Raw genomic sequence first — 16,659 nt, 5'->3', positions numbered from 1 at the left:
TTTCTTGGTCTGAAAGCGTCTTGAGACCTGCTGGTGAGTTGGCGCTATACAAACTAAAGTAACAATAACAATAACAATAACAAAGGGGAAAGAAAAGGCCTTCTTTGACGTGTACGTGGCATAGTAAAACAGCTTCAAATGACAAGAGGGTCAACAAGGATAACAGGGATGAAAAATAAATAAAAATAGTACCTCTGTCATAGGTGATCATTGGAAGGACAGCAATCAAACTGAAGCAATCAGTACTTGGCCCATGCTCCAGCCAAAAGAAGAGGAAGTTAATCCAGCATTTGTTGACCAATTATAAGGTAGCACATAAAAGTGACAATCAAGCCAACGAATATTAAGTAATGGGTGGGTTCCAAGCCCCATGTTACACACACAATCTCTCTCAAGGAAGAGTGCGTGCCCTGTCTCCAGCAAGACCTAAAAGAAAGCTTTTACATTACAATTAAATTGTCTGTGTTGCTCACAAAGTGTGAAATGCACCACACGAAAGACAGCTCCTGATTCCAATACACCTTCATCACTCATATAGCTAAGCCTTGGCAACTATTAACACTGCTCAACTTTCATATATATTGAAAACCACCTGCACCAAACCACTTATTTAAAATCAAGTAGCTTGAGAGTGTGGAGAGGAATGGAGAGGACAGCAGAGAGATACAAGTCAAGACATTTCTAAACAGTCATTCTAAACACTCCTAACCTGCCACCCCAACCTTCCTCTAGTGAGGTAACTGACATTCAGGAACCTTGGGACAGAGCCAAGGCCCTCTAGGACTATCCAAATTCAGAATGGACAGGTACAATATTCAAATTGTTATCCTTCACCCTCACCCAGCTCTGGAAGAAAACAATTGGCAGCCTCAGTCTGAGAGAAGATATATATGTGTCCCAGAGGCGTCACTTTCAGTCTGATGAAAAACCCAGTAGATAACTATCTACACTTGGCATTCAGTGGCAGATTTATCAATACTTTGCCCTGGTGCAAAGTCACAAGAAGTGGCACAAACTAGTACAAACTACTGATAAAGTATTTACTTTCCTGCTCCAGCACAAAACATGTTGTACTGGAAAGTAGGCTAAAAAGTAGTACAAGTGTACCATGGTGCAAAGGGGTTTGCATGTTGCTATGCAGTGTGAAAGGCTCTCAGCACTGCGGAAGTGAGCAGCATTACTATATCTTAGTAGATATGGCACAGTCTTGCTCATTCCTCCGAGTGCCCTGCAGTGCAACAACTTTGGTTGCTGCACTGTATTGCATTATAAATGTGTAAATCTACCCCTATGTCTCGTCAGCAGCTCTGTTTTCCAGCTCATGGTGACATAAGTCCAGAAAAGAAGGGGCTGGACCTTACATGTTCCACTTCCTTCTTGCTCCCCACAGCTTGTCGACCCTTTTCATAGTTCTCTTCCACCAATATTCATGTTATCACATCAGTTCTGTTAAGGCATCCTGTACCGCTTGCATGTCACCTGTGTGCGCACTAGCCCTCAAGAGTGTCCAACAGGTCTCTCACCATAGCAGGCATTAGAAGGTCCTCTGTTATTGATGATGGAACACCAATTACTCTTAGTGTGCCCTTTAGTAGATAATCAGGAGTGCCACTTAAACATCCAGGGGAATATTTGTCAAGGCTGTATGTTGCTCTTGCTCAACACAAGGGGACGCAAAGCATACATGAGAATTGTCAAGCCACGCAAGTGGCTTGATAAATCAAGAGTAATGCACGGCAGCACACATCGCTGCCTTGCGTTAACCTGCGGCAGGGAGGAGTGTCATGGGTTGAGCATGTGTGTTCCCACGCATCCTCCAATGGATTCTGACATATTCACAGATTTAGTAACATTGGTATATTTGGGAATGCATCAGAATTGTACACCTCCCCACCAGAGGCGCAACAAGGAGTAGTGTCTGTATTTCTCCTCATTGTAACGCAGCACACTTAGAAAGAGGAAAATGCCTCTGAGGATTCTTTTTGTGCAGTAAGGTGTCCCTGCACAAAAACAATCTTGCCTGCAACGCAGGCACCCTTTCAACATGACACAAAGGTGACTGCATTGGTGCTAGGCAGCCAAAATGTTAGCTACTAAAGGACAGGAATGTGCTATGGTAGAGCATCTCCTTAGATTAGTAAACTTTGCGGATCTGCTTAGAAAAACTCTGCTCCAAATACAAATTGGAGATCCATGCCCAGGAGCGTCAGCATTATCCAGTATTATGGGTATCTTTCATAGATTCACATGCCTGAATCATTCCCCGTCGTCGGGGTAGGAGTCCCCGGTAAATAACAATAGTAATGTCACATAGACATATACTTAGTACTAGGCCAGTGGCCTCACATTAGTAGCCTATCTAGGTCCTTATGTAAAAAGGACCAAACTTTGGCCAGGAGCCAATCAGCTACCATCACCCTTCTCACCTTCCTGGAAGGAGCCCTAGTCCCTCAGATTTTCTACCGCACGTCGTGCAGAGGAGTCTCCACTGAGCTCTGCTCAGGTTTTTTCCTATATCTTTGGTTTTTTGACTACTTTTTCTTCAAGTTCAGTTGGAAAAGGAGTATTAGTATTTAATATGTCTACTACTCCTAAAAAAGGTCTTTTTAGGCCATGTGCCTCATGTAGTAAAATGAGGTTACACATAGAGGACAAGCATGAGGACTGTTTGTATTGCCTCTATCCTCAGCATTCTGCCAAGGAATGTAAGATTTGTCGCACTCTCCCGGTCAAGACATTGAAAGACAGGGAAGGGCGACTGCTTCTGTGGCTCCAGAAACTGAGGAACAAGGACCAAGTCTCCTCAGGTGAGAGTGAGTGTTCCTTCAGAAGTTTCCACTCCTCTCCTAAAAGGCCTCGACAGACATCTCCAGGTCAGTCTGCTGTGCCTCCTCACAAGAAGCCGAAATCTGTGGAGGGTCATCCTAAGGTCAAGCCTTCTCTTCAGATGACAGCCTTCAAAAAGCCTGCGGTGGTATCTTCTGGCCTGCCTGTGACGATGTCAACAGTTTCCATTTCGACATCCACGGCGACTACTTTCTCCATGGCTTCCACTGCCACAACGTCGTCGACGATGGGTAGGTCAATACCTTCTGTTATTCCTCTCACAAAACCGCCGAGGACGCTCCCGTCGACGTCTGCTTCATCGTCGACGAAGACAAGGCTTCCAGCGTCTATGAAGAAACCATCGTCGAGTTCATCGTCGACGAGGACTTCGTCGTCGTCGAAGCCACCGTCGACGAAGACACCGTCGACATCGGGACCGTCGACGAAGACTTCCTCGTCAACGACGAATACACCGTCGACGACGGCTCCGTCGACGAGGACACCGTCGACGACGACACCGTCGACGAGGACTCCGTCGACGAGGGCACCGTCGACGACAACAGCACCGTCGACGACGACACCGTCGACGACGACACCGTCGACGAGGACACCGTCGACGAGGACACCGTCGACGAGCACACCGTCGACGAGGACACCGTCGACGACAACACCGTCGACGACGACACCGTCGACGACGACTCCATCGTCGTCGAGCCCGTCGACGAGGACACCGTCGACGAAGCCGTCGTCGTCGTTGATTTCTGCAGTGTCGACGCCGCCGTCGACGAGGGCATTGTCGTCGACGAGGACATCATCGACGTCGATGCAGTCGACGATGAGAATGTATGATAACATGTCAACTATTGTAGACGCTCCATCAGACGCTACAATGAATCTACAATCAAAGGGCTCTCCGTCACTGAAGTATTCCTATACCCATTTTAAGATGTCATCATGCATGGTGACACCAGAGATGACTTCACCTAGCAAAGTCCAGCAACTGCTGCCAACGCAATTTCTGGAGGCAGAAGACCCTGACGTGGAGAACATGTTTCCCATAGCATCCAGTCCCTCTCATCTTAACATTAAGGTTCATGAGAGTTCAGACTGTGAAGATCTCGAAGAGGTGACAATTCAAGAAGAAGTTCGGCAGCATACCACTGTTCAGCCTATGGTATGCCTCCCGGCTTCAATTGTCTCTGACCTACAGTTTCTGATTTCAGACTATAAACAAAGATTTCCGTCTTCTGCTCCTGCTTCAGGAGTGCCAGCACAGCAGGAAGCTCCAACACCTCAACGTCGCCAGCGACCACCTCCGCTGGTTGTGCATCCTGAGCATGAGAAATTGCCTCCTCAAATTTCTTCTGATGAGGATGAATATGAGGAAGAAGTGAGACATGATGAAGTACAAGATGAGGAAGGTGAAATACATGATGAGGATTCTGATGATAACAACAACCAGGATCCGGCATCCCCAGAGCAAGTACAGGATGATTCTCCCCCTGAAGATTTAGGGGGATTCCATAATATAGTAGGGAGAGCGGCTGCGAGATTCAACATCCAAATAGCTTCGGAAACGCAGGACTGTTTCCTCCATGACTTTAAGGAATCCTTCAAAAGATCTGTTCGATCCATCCCAGTAATCGATTATATATGGGAGCAAGGACTTAAAATTATGAAAAATCCTTCCTCACTCATTCCAGTGCCGGCTAGACTTGAAAGGAAGTACAAAGCCCCAGACACTGTTCCCGCATGCTTAACTGGCCAGACTAAACCGGACTCAGTTATATCACAGGCCGCTCAGCAGAAGTCTAGCAACCCGTCAGCGGCAATAACAGCGCCTCCTGATAAAGAGGGGAGAAAACTTGATGCCATCGGCAAAAGATTTTCTTCTATGTCCGCCCTATCAGTCAGGGCTGCAAATTCTCTAGCATTACTAGGTCGCTACAATCGACAGATATGGGCAGATATAGCTCCATATCTAGAGGCAATCCCAGAAGACCAGAAAGAAGAGGTTAAGAAAATTTTGCTGGAGGGCGAACGCTCTGCCTCAGAGATGATCGATGTGGCCTTAGATATCGCTTCCACAGGATTTCGTCAACTGGCAGGAGCAGCGGTTTTGAGACGCCAGGGCTGGCTAAAAGCCACAGCATTCCGGCCTGATGTGCAAGCCAAAGTTCTAGACATGCCATTTGATGGCGAACTGCTCTTCGGTGAACATATCGATGATATGCTGCAAGGTATTAAGAAGGATACCGACACGGCGAAAGCCTTAGGCACCCTACAATACAAAACTAATTCCTTTCGAGGATCCAGAGGTAGAGGGCAGCAGAATAGGGGCAGCTATCAAGGTTACAAGTCCGCTTATAACTCTTCTCAGCAGTACAAGCCTCAATATCAGCAGAGACAGCAACAAGGACGAGCTTCCTACAACAAGTCGTCCTTTCGAGGGAAAGGAGGAAAGAAGGATAATTACAGACGCCAATGACTGCTTTCTCCAGCATACCTCCACCTCTTCTCCACAATTCGCAGTTGGAGGAAAAATTACCAACTTCCTTCACAATTGGAAACAAATTACAACAGATCGTTGGGTGCTGCAGTTAGTTCGCTTCGGACACACTTTGGAGTTTGTGGAACATCCTCCTCCGAACCCACCATGTCCTATGCAGCACAAGAATCTACGCCTACTTCAACAGGAGCTCTCTCTAATGCTCCAGAAAAGAGCAGTGGAGAGAGTTCCTCGAGGTCAGAAGGGGAGAGGATTCTATTCCCGATTCTTCCTGGTCAGAAAAAAGGAGAAGAAGCAATGGAGACCAATACTGGATCTGAGAAACCTAAATATATACCTCAAGAAGCAGTCCTTCCGTATGGTTACCCTCCAGGAGGTATTACACCTACTCAATCCAAAAGACTATATGGTATCCTTAGACCTCCAGGATGCCTATTTTCATGTCCTCATTCACAAGAGTCATCGACAATTTCTGAGGTTTGCAGTGGCAGGCAGGCACTACCAGTTCAGGGTTTTACCATTCGGCCTGAAGTCAGCTCCACGCATCTTCACGAAGTGTCTGTCACCAGTAGCGGCATACCTTCGCCAGCATCATCACCAAGTCTTTCCCTACCTAGACGACTGGCTCATCAAAGCTCCGACTCGGATAGGCGCAGCCAAGTCCTCTTCGGCCTGCCTTCATCTATTCAAAAATCTGGGCTTAACACTCAACCAGGAAAAGTCAACTCTCCAACCGTCACAACGTCTCAATTTCCTGGGAGCAACGTTGGATACACAACAAGAGAAAGCCTTTCCTTCCAGAGAACGTCAGGTCAAGCTGAAGACTCTGGCTGTCCACATTCAGGCCAAGCAGAGAGTCAAAGTTCGACTATTCAAATCATTGCTAGGAATGATGTCTTCCAACATTTTTCTCATTCCTCACTGTCGCCTACACATGCGGCCTCTACAGGAAGCCTTAACAAATCAGTGGATCCAATCTACAGGGTCTTTCGACGACTGGATCAGGATCACTCAGGTCATGAAGAAAGCTCTGAGATGGTGGCTTCTGGGCGACAACTTAAACAAGGGTCTCCCTTTTCTTCTCCCAGTCTCTCCTCATGTGATAACCACAGACGCTTCACTGGAAGGATGGGGGGCGTTCCTACAGGAACTGCAAGTACACGGTCAATGGTCAGTGGCAGAAAAACAACTCCACATCAATCTGCTGGAATTGAGAGCAGTGCGCCTGGCACTTCGAGCATTTCTGCCCCGTATCAGGAACTCCCCAGTGCTTGTGAGGACGGACAACACCACCACAATGCACTACCTGAACAAGCAGGGGGGTACTCGATCCAGGACGTTGTCTCGAGAATCTCAGCAAATCTGGATCTGGCTGGTACAACACGACATTTCTCTGCGGGCAGAGTATGTCCCAGGAGTAGACAACACCCTGGCAGACTCGCTAAGCAGACAGCGTTCACTTTGCCACGAGTGGGAGCTCGACCAGCAGACGCTCGACTCGGTGTTCTCCCGTTGGGGCAAACCTCACCTGGATCTCTTTGCGACGAAAGTGAACGCGAAATGCCAACATTACGCAAGCTGGCTTCCCCAGAAAAGGTCCCTAGGGAATGCCTTTTCGATGACATGGTGCAACGTCTTTGCTTACGCTTTTCCACCGTTTCCCCTGATCCCCAGGGTTCTGCGGAAACTGAAAGCAGAGAGTTGTACCATGATCCTGATAGCCCCAGCGTGGCCGCGCCAACACTGGTATACGGAGCTACACCTTCTATCGCTGGAACCTCCAATTCTATTCAGGACATGCCCACATCTCCTCACAATGAACCAGGGACAAGTCCAGCATCCGGATCCAACATCTCTAAAATTATCAGCTTGGCTCCTGAGTTCAGAGAGTTCCAGGATTTAGATATTCCACAGGAATGCAGGGTCGTCTTAGCCCGGGCTCGGGCTGAAAGTACTAATAAGACGTATTCCCTCAAGTGGAAAAGGTTCTGTTTGTGGTGTAGAGCTCAGAATTTGCATCCGTTCACTTCTACTCCAGCACAAATTCTGCCCTACTTGCTCCACTTAGCCAATTCTGGACTGGCACACGCTTCAATAAAGGTCCACCTGGCGGCCATCTCCAGGTTCAGACGATCTTCGTGTGGAGCTTCGTTATGGACCAACAGACTAATCAAACAGTTTCTGAAGGGATTATTCAGATCTTTCCCTCCAGTTAGAGCACCTCCACCTACATGGCAACTAAATGTGGTACTAACTCAACTAATGAAACACCCGTTTGAGCCAATCCACAGAGCAGATCTAAAATATTTGTCATGGAAGACAGCTCTATTGCTGGCGCTCACGTCGGCAAGGAGAGTGAGTGAACTGCAGGCTTTTTCTGTGCAAGACCCCTTCATCCAGTTCAAGAACGACAGGGTCATTCTACGGACTAACCCTAAGTTTATACCGAAGGTTCCGTCCTCTTTCCATCTCAACGAACCTATTGTCCTACGATCTTTCTTCCCGAATCCATCATCTGCGGCTGAAAGATCTCTTCACTCATTGGACCTCAAACGATGTCTCAAATTTTACCTTCACAGGACGGAGCAATTTCGAAAGTCCAACCAATTGTTTGTTGCATTTAGCAGACCCAGGAAAGGCTTAGCTTTAACAAAACAGAGCATTTCCAGATGGATTTCAGCGGCCATCGCCTTCTGTCACCAACAGGCGGGCCACCCTCTGCCTTCAAAAGTACGAGCACACTCCACTAGAGCGGTTTCCACCTCCTTGGCGCTCTTTGCTGGGGTATCCATTGTCGACATTTGCAGAGCGGCGACATGGAAGACACCACATACGTTCACCAAGCACTACTGCTTGGACTCTGAACTTATGAAGGATGCAGCAGTGGGGCAGGCTGTCCTACGTCATCTATTTCATTAGTGGTGAGCCTTCTTCCTATCATCCCACCTTCCAGGTAATTTATCGCACATTTCTTATCAGGTTGTGAGTATCATGTAAACTGTGTAACAACTTGTGATAAGATTACTATGTCTTTACGAATGTATTATGCGAAATGTGCTCATTATTGCTTGCTATTCTGATTCAGGCATGTGAATCTATGAAAGATACCCATAATACTGGATAAGAAATGCGTTACTTACCTGTAACAGCAGTTATCCAGTATTGGTATCTTTCATAGATTCACATGCAACCCACCCGCCTCCCCTGGAAGGGCTCACCTTCTCCCTCTCAGTAGGTACTACTTAGCACTGTGCTTACGAAAATCTGAGGGACTAGGGCTCCTTCCAGGAAGGTGAGAAGGGTGATGGTAGCTGATTGGCTCCTGGCCAAAGTTTGGTCCTTTTTACATAAGGACCTAGATAGGCTACTAATGTGAGGCCACTGGCCTAGTACTAAGTATATGTCTATGTGACATTACTATTGTTATTTACCGGGGACTCCTACCCCGACGACGGGGAATGATTCAGGCATGTGAATCTATGAAAGATACCAATACTGGATAACTGCTGTTACAGGTAAGTAACGCATTTCGTACTTCCACTGTCGGTGGACTACAGCAGTTCACCTCTGTTCAATGCTCGAGAAAGCACAATTTGAAAGCTTTACTCCAAGGTATCTAGAGTCCATGTGCAATGCTCTACGGATAAATTGGTTCGAGATATTTCCTCCACTACCACTGATACCGTCAAAGTATGAAAAAATGTGGCAAGCACCTATGAGGGTCGTTCTCATAGTGTCCATCCAGGCTAGGCAGCCGTGGGGCTCACTCCTTCTGAAAATGCCCACACATCCCCATGAAAAGCTGCATCTCAACGCAGACCTTCACACAAAATTAGAGTCAGCTGCAACTTTCCAATATCAGGCACTCAATGTGTCTTTTTGGCATCCGAACACTTAACCCCTTCGATGCTGATGACGAGCTCAGCGTGTGCGGATGACGAACTGAGCTCATCATCTAGAAAAAAGCCGCGTAGCGCGGAAATAACCGCCTCAGCGATGCGGTTAAGAACATGTGTATCTTCATCTTCCAGCAGAGTGGATTCAAATTCTGAAGGAGGCCCACAAGCCCATTACAATGTTTGTTATACTTCTAAATAGAAAATATTTGTCTACTACTGTCCTAATCTCTCAAGCAGCCCTTGCCAGCCTTGGTGCAAGACATCATCTGCTACTTGCTGCACCTACAAAAGGCACGCTTGGCATACTCTTCATAAAGGTAAGTTAAGCCAATAACCTAAAAGACGACCAGTCAATACTAAACGTGCCTGTTGTTATAGACACAATGGAAGGCAAAGCATGAGTAATCCTTCTGAGAATGCCACCAGTCTCATCATGGGACCTCAACATAAATCTCACCCTGCTTGCTCATTGGGCCTGCATTTGAGCTGTTATTCTCCTCTTGCCCAATGCACTTCCTTTCATGGTCGGTGGTCTTCCTCATTACAAACACTTCCCTTCATGAGTTTGTTAACTGCAAGCCCTAACTGTGAAGGGGAAATGTATTTAAGTCCACAAAGATTAGTTTGTGCTTGACACAAAACATCATTTTCTGCCAAAATTGCCAAAATTGCCAACCATTGATTTGCCATTTTTTCCACCCATACCGGCCGGTTTGGGAAGGGTCTTTCATTCTTTAGGCATCAAAAGAGCCTCCCTGAAATACATTCACATTACCAAACCCCACAGAAAGACTACACAGCTCTTTGTAGCTTTTGACCAGCCTGCTCTGAAAGGCAAGTCCAAAGTAAGCCTTGCTAGATGAATTATTAAATGTATTCAGGTTTGCTATGCCAAAGCAAAATGTGCACTACACTTAGTGCCTAGAGACCATTCCACCTGTAAGAAAGTCACTTTGGCTTTCCTAATCAACATTCCTCTTAAAGAAATATATCAAGCTGCAACATGGTCAACTATCCACACTGCCACTCAATGTCATTTTAGGGATTTGGAGGGCTATGAGCAAGATATATTTGGGGGTCCCTGTATGAAACTAATTTTGAATCTTTACTACCCATTTCTTTCTAACTCAAGCTTGCATGATGCCAAACAATACTACGTTATAGGTTAAACTTTATAAGTGCCACACAAAACAGTTGAAATCTCTCTTACCCATGGCCAAACAACCCTTAAGATGACACTAGATTTAGAGACAGAGTAAAAGGTAGAGGTAGGTAGAGAAGGAGAGAGGTTCAGATAGAGAAATAAAATAAATAGAGGTGCAAGAGAGAAAATTAGCAGTTCCAGGGGGCAATTGGAAGGTGGGGGCCCTGGGCAATTACCAACTTTCCCCATGCCTCAACACATTTCTGCAGTCACCAAGCATCATTATGTGGTCCTTCATGATTCACAAGAAGTATGAGTTGGGAAAACTGTCCTTAAAACTTTTGAGCTTATTTACAAGTCCCTTATGCTGCCGGTAGGTCACTTTTTCCCATATTAAAAGTGAAGCACGGAAGGCACAAGGGACTTGTAAATAAGCCCATTTGTTTCAAACCTCTCCTGCTCCCAACCCACCACTTTAGTTGGGGCAATGCTTTTCAGTTTATGCAAAGCACATGATCTACAACAGCATATGCTGCAAATGAAAACTGTCACTTGCAACAACTGGTTTGTAACTTGTAGTGCTGTAGATTCACAAATGCCCTTCCACCTCCCCGGATGCGAGCTCACAGCAAGACGTTTGTGAAAGGAAGAACGTTTTACATACTTACTAAAAATCCACCATCACGTAGACTATCCTGCTTCATATTTTTACGCCTACTTGCTTTCGCTCAACGGGGGAAACTCTATCTCTGTAGACTCTGTCCTGCTGTTTTGTGTGTGTATTTCAGGAGAGGGATCACGAAACCGATACCTCTTGCCATTATCACACCGTTTACTGGTTAAACTCAGAAGAGCATCTTTTCTTCAAATAAATGTTTTGGGCACTGGCCACAGACCGAACCACTGGGACCATTTAATCAACTTGAAATTCACAATCCCCCACACACACTAGCATCTTCTTTGGAAGTAGGCGAGAGGGAGGGAACTGGAGCAATACTTTTCTGCATAGACAGACACTCTGAGGAACTGTTGCCTGGCTCAAATACAGTCAGTGATTGATAATGAGTCAGGAATTTAAGGTGGGACATATCAGTGCGATAGAAAGCATCAATACATCCATTGATGGACAACTAGCTCAGCTTTGTTTAAACATCGACTAAATTGATCTTACAAGTAGAACTTGGTTGGATGCCCCTACGCCCCCTCTACACACACACATAAACATTGGCTCGCCCTGACAGGCTACCCCAAAACCACCCCACAGCCAACCTCGTGTACTTTCAGGAAAACTGATCCTTGTATTGTAAGAACTGGAAATGCACCCCTCACAGACAGCATCTCACGCATAGCACCAGTCCAAGGCAGAAAACAGAATGGCAGAAGCTCACATAAAAAAATCACCAGCACCGCAGTGAAACCAAAGCTGCTCGATGAGGTGTACATTAATGCAGGGCACCCTGGAAATAGCAAGAGGGGCTCTGAGGGGTCCTCTGTCCGAGTCTGCTAGGACATTCCTGCAGGAGTAAGCTGCAACTAAGTAAGTTGCTTGGTTAGTAAGATTGGGGGGATTCAGATTCTCTAACAATCAGGCTGGCCTATGTTAAAATATATTATACTAGAAGCGTACTGGGTGGGGCTGAAGGGGCAGTGGAAAGGGAGAGGATTGCGGATAGATAGGAGTACTTAATGAGAGAAAACGCAGGAGCAGATTTACCAGCCCCCTGCACCACCAGTACGTCACTTTTTGTGACGTACTGGTGGCGCATGTTACTGCTCCATATTTACAAGGACAGGGAAAGCCACCCTGCTGGGCTTTTCCTGTCCTTGTAAATATGGACCCTTTCACGCAGCACTTTGCGTGAAAGGGGTGTTCCATGGGTGTTCCATGGGTGTTGCTGTGGGTGTTCCCCACGCAACACCCATGGAACAAGACATATTTCCTGATTTACGAAGAATCGTAAATCTGGAAATGCGTCTGAATGCTACGCCACCCTAGGGGTGGTGTAGCGAGCGCAGAGATGTTTTTATTTCTCCTCAATTTTTCCTCTTTCAATGTGTGCTACATTCTACAGCACGCATTGAAAGAGGAAAATGCCTGCAGTTATTGTTTTTGTGCAGGAAGGTGCCCTTTCCTGCACCAAAACAATCTTCCCATGACGCAGGTGTTCCTGCACCATGGTGCAAGGGTCCCTGCGCCAGCGCATGGCTGCAGTTTTTGCGCCAGCGCTGGGGAGAGCACAGAAATGTGACATATTATTGTAAATATATCTAATTCTCGTGCTTTGGAAGTGCCGATGCATGGCGCAGCCAAGGAGCTTGCGTTGCCACGCTGCGCCACTTCCTTGTAAATCTGCCCAACAGTATTTTGTAAAATACCCAACATTTTTTAGGACTTTCAAAATAGAGAAAGGGATATTTTTTTATCTATTTGCATAGTTTTATATATCGCTGGCTAGACCCGGAGGTATCCGAGCGCTTTACATGAGGTTAACATTAAAAACTGAGTTACATAGTTACATCAGTTTTCAGAACTGAAGCAGGAGAGATTTGTATTGAAATAGAAAAAACTTTATGACCTAATCACTAAGCTAAACTTCCATGCTGCAATTGCCATAGTAAGAGTTTCATCCAACCAGTCACTCCAAAACAGTTTACAAAAAAAACGACTTTCCAAAGCACATAGAGAGATGGATGTAGCAAAAGAAAGGGGTGAATTTATCAAGGACATTCTGTTCCATGATCTTTCTCCAACAAACACAATATTTGTTGGACATGCTGCAACCAAACCAGTAAAGCACAAACTCATACAAGAGTTTGAAAAAACCTTTCACCTGAAGAATTTCAATTTGAAAAGGTGTCCTCATTGAAAACTGCTGTTGTTGTGGACTATATGTCACATTTGCGAATAGTCAAGAATTCATCAATGCAAAACTTCAGAGAGGTCATTCAGACTGTTCTACAGATATCAAAATCAGTGTGCACCTTGCAAGAACTACACATTGTCTTTGAAAGTTATCTTGAATAATCTGTTCAAGAATGTGAGCAAATCGGACGAAGGTCTACAAGTGGAATGACCTTGTCTGCATCAAAAATGAGTCACCTATACCTGTGCAACTTGATAAATTCTGCTCATCAACCTTGAACAAGATGAACTTGGAGATGTTAACTTGCCAAAACATTCCTGATGCTTCAGTGAACACTGAATTTCCAATTACTGCAAGTTGAATGATTGTCAATGAGGAGTTGGTGCCTGCAGAGACATATTCAAAAGGTATGGGCCATATTGTTCAAGAACTTAACAGTAATTTGGAGAAAGCTGAACTTGGGTTGTGCCACATGTTTAGTGGGCTGTTCGAAAGGGTTGCAATCAAGGCATTGCAGTCAAATGACACAGGTGTCATTATTGTTCTACTTAGATTTGTTGCAATGTTCATAAGTCAAGGATTGTCAGAGTTATTGATACATTATGGAACAGACGAGAAAAGAGACATTTAATCCAGCTTCATATTCTGTACAGCAAACTTGACTCAGAGTTGCCCAGTGTTCTTATCAAGGCACATATTCTTATGGGTGATGACACTATGATCAAAACTGGAACAAAGCTTGGAGCATTAACTGCTGAACCTGTGAAGTTTCCAAAAGGTTTTGCTGAGACAGACAAATAATATGATTTTAAAGACGTAGAAAAATACCTTGTGCGTTTGTTAAAAACGGGTTCTGACTGTGACAAATTTGATGATCTTCTGTAAAGTGAGTTCAAGAGATCAGTCCACCGACATCATATTCTGTTCATGGACACATTAAAAGAGCACTTTATCACAAGATGTGTAAATGTTTTGGATCTTGCATGTGTAGAGAAAGATCCACGTGAATTTGATTGGGAAAATATTGATGGGGTGCTAAAACTTACACATATAGTGTGTACATTTTTGTCTTTGTGTATGTAAAGATTCCTGGTGAATTCTGACAGACCCCTCGCCATACCCAACTGAAAGCATCTGTACCCAACTACTTATAAAAAAATACATGTATTAGGAGGGGTGTAACACCCCAAACACCCCCGCCCGAAGCTACGCCCCTGTGTTACCGTTTTTGAGAGTGCTCTATAAGCCAATTAAACATACCAATAACTTGTTTCATAGTACAACCAATGTCTTGCATTTGTGGAAGCTGTAATGTGCACATTCAGTGACATAATTACTGCGGGTATGGGTGCACTCTGGTTCTACAGTTTCCCAATGTAATGGTATTTAGTGCACCAATCTCAATAGGAATGACTGATGGTGGCTATTCTCAGCCTGGTTAAGACTACTTTTAACCTTCTGCAGTGATAGAATGAGGGGAAGCTGTGAATTTATTGCCAAATATAATGAGAGCTATTCAAGTGTTCAAATTGTTGTTGAGCTACTAAATTAGTAAACTGAAGGCAATTGGGAATATTATGATGTGAAGTTTTTTTTAAATTATTAATACATTTACATTATTAATAAAGTGAAAATACAAAACAGGAGGGGGAATGCACAAGCATGCCTGAAAGTTACAAGTTGAGTATTTGTTTATAAGTTTGTGTGCGTGCACAAGCTATTGACTAACTGTGTCTGGTGACTACTGGCACACGCCAGAGGGAGGAACAGGGGCCCATCATCACATGGGATAACCTTTGCATTCACTTCTCTTGCAGGAGGGCTTTGGCTGGACCAATGGCGTGGTCCTCCAGCTCCTGGACCGCTACGGCAGCCAGCTGACATCTGGAGCGCAGAGCAAGCAGAGCTTCACTTGGAACACCCTACTACTCTCCGGCCTGATCTGGTCCGCGCTGATGCGTTGACAGCGGATATGCACCACCTCCAGTTGCCCGTGGTCTCCACCTCCAGAGATAATTTCCAAACACCAGGCCCTGTTCTCCAGAAACACCACCTTGAATTAAGGATTCTGTCAGACCTGGCCATTCTGTGGGCATGTCTCCCAGCATCCACAGAGATCTAACACATAAATGTAATTACTTTTGATTAGGTATGTGAAGGGCTGGCCCAGCATGTGCACTATAAAGGTCCTCAAAATGTACTTATTTTAACTTTATTTGGAACGTCAATTGATTTTCATGGAGTACTTGTATGTTTGAGAAAATAAATCTTTATTTTAAATAAGAAACTTTTCATCGAGGGGTTGTTCACCATTCTCACTGTAAATATAGGGCAGGGATATTTAGGGGAACACATCAAGAATTTGATCTCTCAATGTCCAGCAGGATTGAGGCACAGTTGGGTCATATCTAAAGGGCCTGGCCAATGGCATCTGTAAATTGCAAATGTACAGATGCCATTGGCATGGGGAGGTCCCATATGAAGGGGGTGTAACCTATCGAGAGGCGACGTTTGGAGGGAGCGTGGCCTTTTGAGTGGTGCTGGAGTTCAGCGAAGAGGAGGAGTTGTTCAAATAGAAAGGGTGATCCACTAAGAGTGGCCAGGGGTGGTGTAAGTGGGTGCCTATGGAGAAGTGGAGATCTAATGAGGGCTGTGGTCCAATATGTCCGAGGCCTGTAGTCAGACAGGCTGGAGATCATGTAATATGGTAGAGGGTTCATCCCAAAAGCAGGAGGCTTGTCCTGATGAGACTGGCTGGTCTGATGAGGAGGTGGTCCAATAAGGAGAAGGAGTGATATTTTCAGAAGGGGTTAGTCTAGTGAGGCAGATGGCCAGTGCTTTAATTAATGGTGTCCTAATTCAAAGGTGTGGCTTAACCTAGAGGTGGTGTGGTTCAATAAAAAGGAGATAGGGCCTAGTAACCAGGAGTGGTGTAATCCAGTAAGGGGGTAGGTATGGTGTCTTGAGGTGTGGCCAAATGAAAAAGGGTGTGGCCTAAAAAAGAGGTGCAGCTTATTGTAAGAGGATACATCGAGGCATAACCTTGCATCTTTGCCCCACCAGGGCCTCCTGTATTCTACTCTGGGAAGCAGTGCCAGGTAACCTCCCTAGGCTGGTCCAGGAAGCAAACCCACTGAGTATCTGAAATGGTGGCGGGATCGACTTTCTCATAAAACACAAGGGAGAAAATGTACTAACTTCGACCAACACAGCAACTAAAGGGAGAGAAAAAATAGCGCCATATCTATTAAGATATGTCACTGTTTTTTTACCTTTCTCTCCCCAGAACTGGCACACTTTAGGCTGCCACTCGCCATTGTATCCAGTCTTGCGCCGTAGTGCAAGGGTGTGTGCATTCTGTCAAGCGTGGGTTTTGTACTGGAAGGTGACCTTTATAGTACAAAAACTGTGCTTTAA

The 16,659-nt window shown here is 45.4% G+C and overlaps 1 protein-coding gene across 2 annotated transcripts in view; it reads left to right on the top strand.

Annotated features, from left to right (window-relative positions):
• TREH (trehalase) overlaps positions 1-15,529 on the top strand; it is a 269,250-nt gene extending 253,721 nt beyond the window's left edge. For both annotated transcript variants that reach the window (XM_086956715.1, XM_086956716.1), the window contains exon 16: positions 15,060-15,529. In XM_086956715.1, the coding sequence (XP_086812841.1) occupies positions 15,060-15,206 (147 nt within the window). In that variant the 3' untranslated portion in view covers positions 15,207-15,529. The remainder of the gene's footprint in view (positions 1-15,059) is intronic.
• Positions 15,530-16,659: the final 1,130 nt, after the last annotated feature.

Source organism: Lissotriton vulgaris, chromosome 2_1 (genome assembly GCF_964263255.1).
Source record: "Lissotriton vulgaris chromosome 2_1, aLisVul1.2, whole genome shotgun sequence".
Classification (NCBI taxonomy): domain Eukaryota; kingdom Metazoa; phylum Chordata; class Amphibia; order Caudata; family Salamandridae; genus Lissotriton; species Lissotriton vulgaris.
Note: the sequence above shows the minus strand (reverse complement) of the source record. Positions and strands in the feature narration are given on the sequence as shown.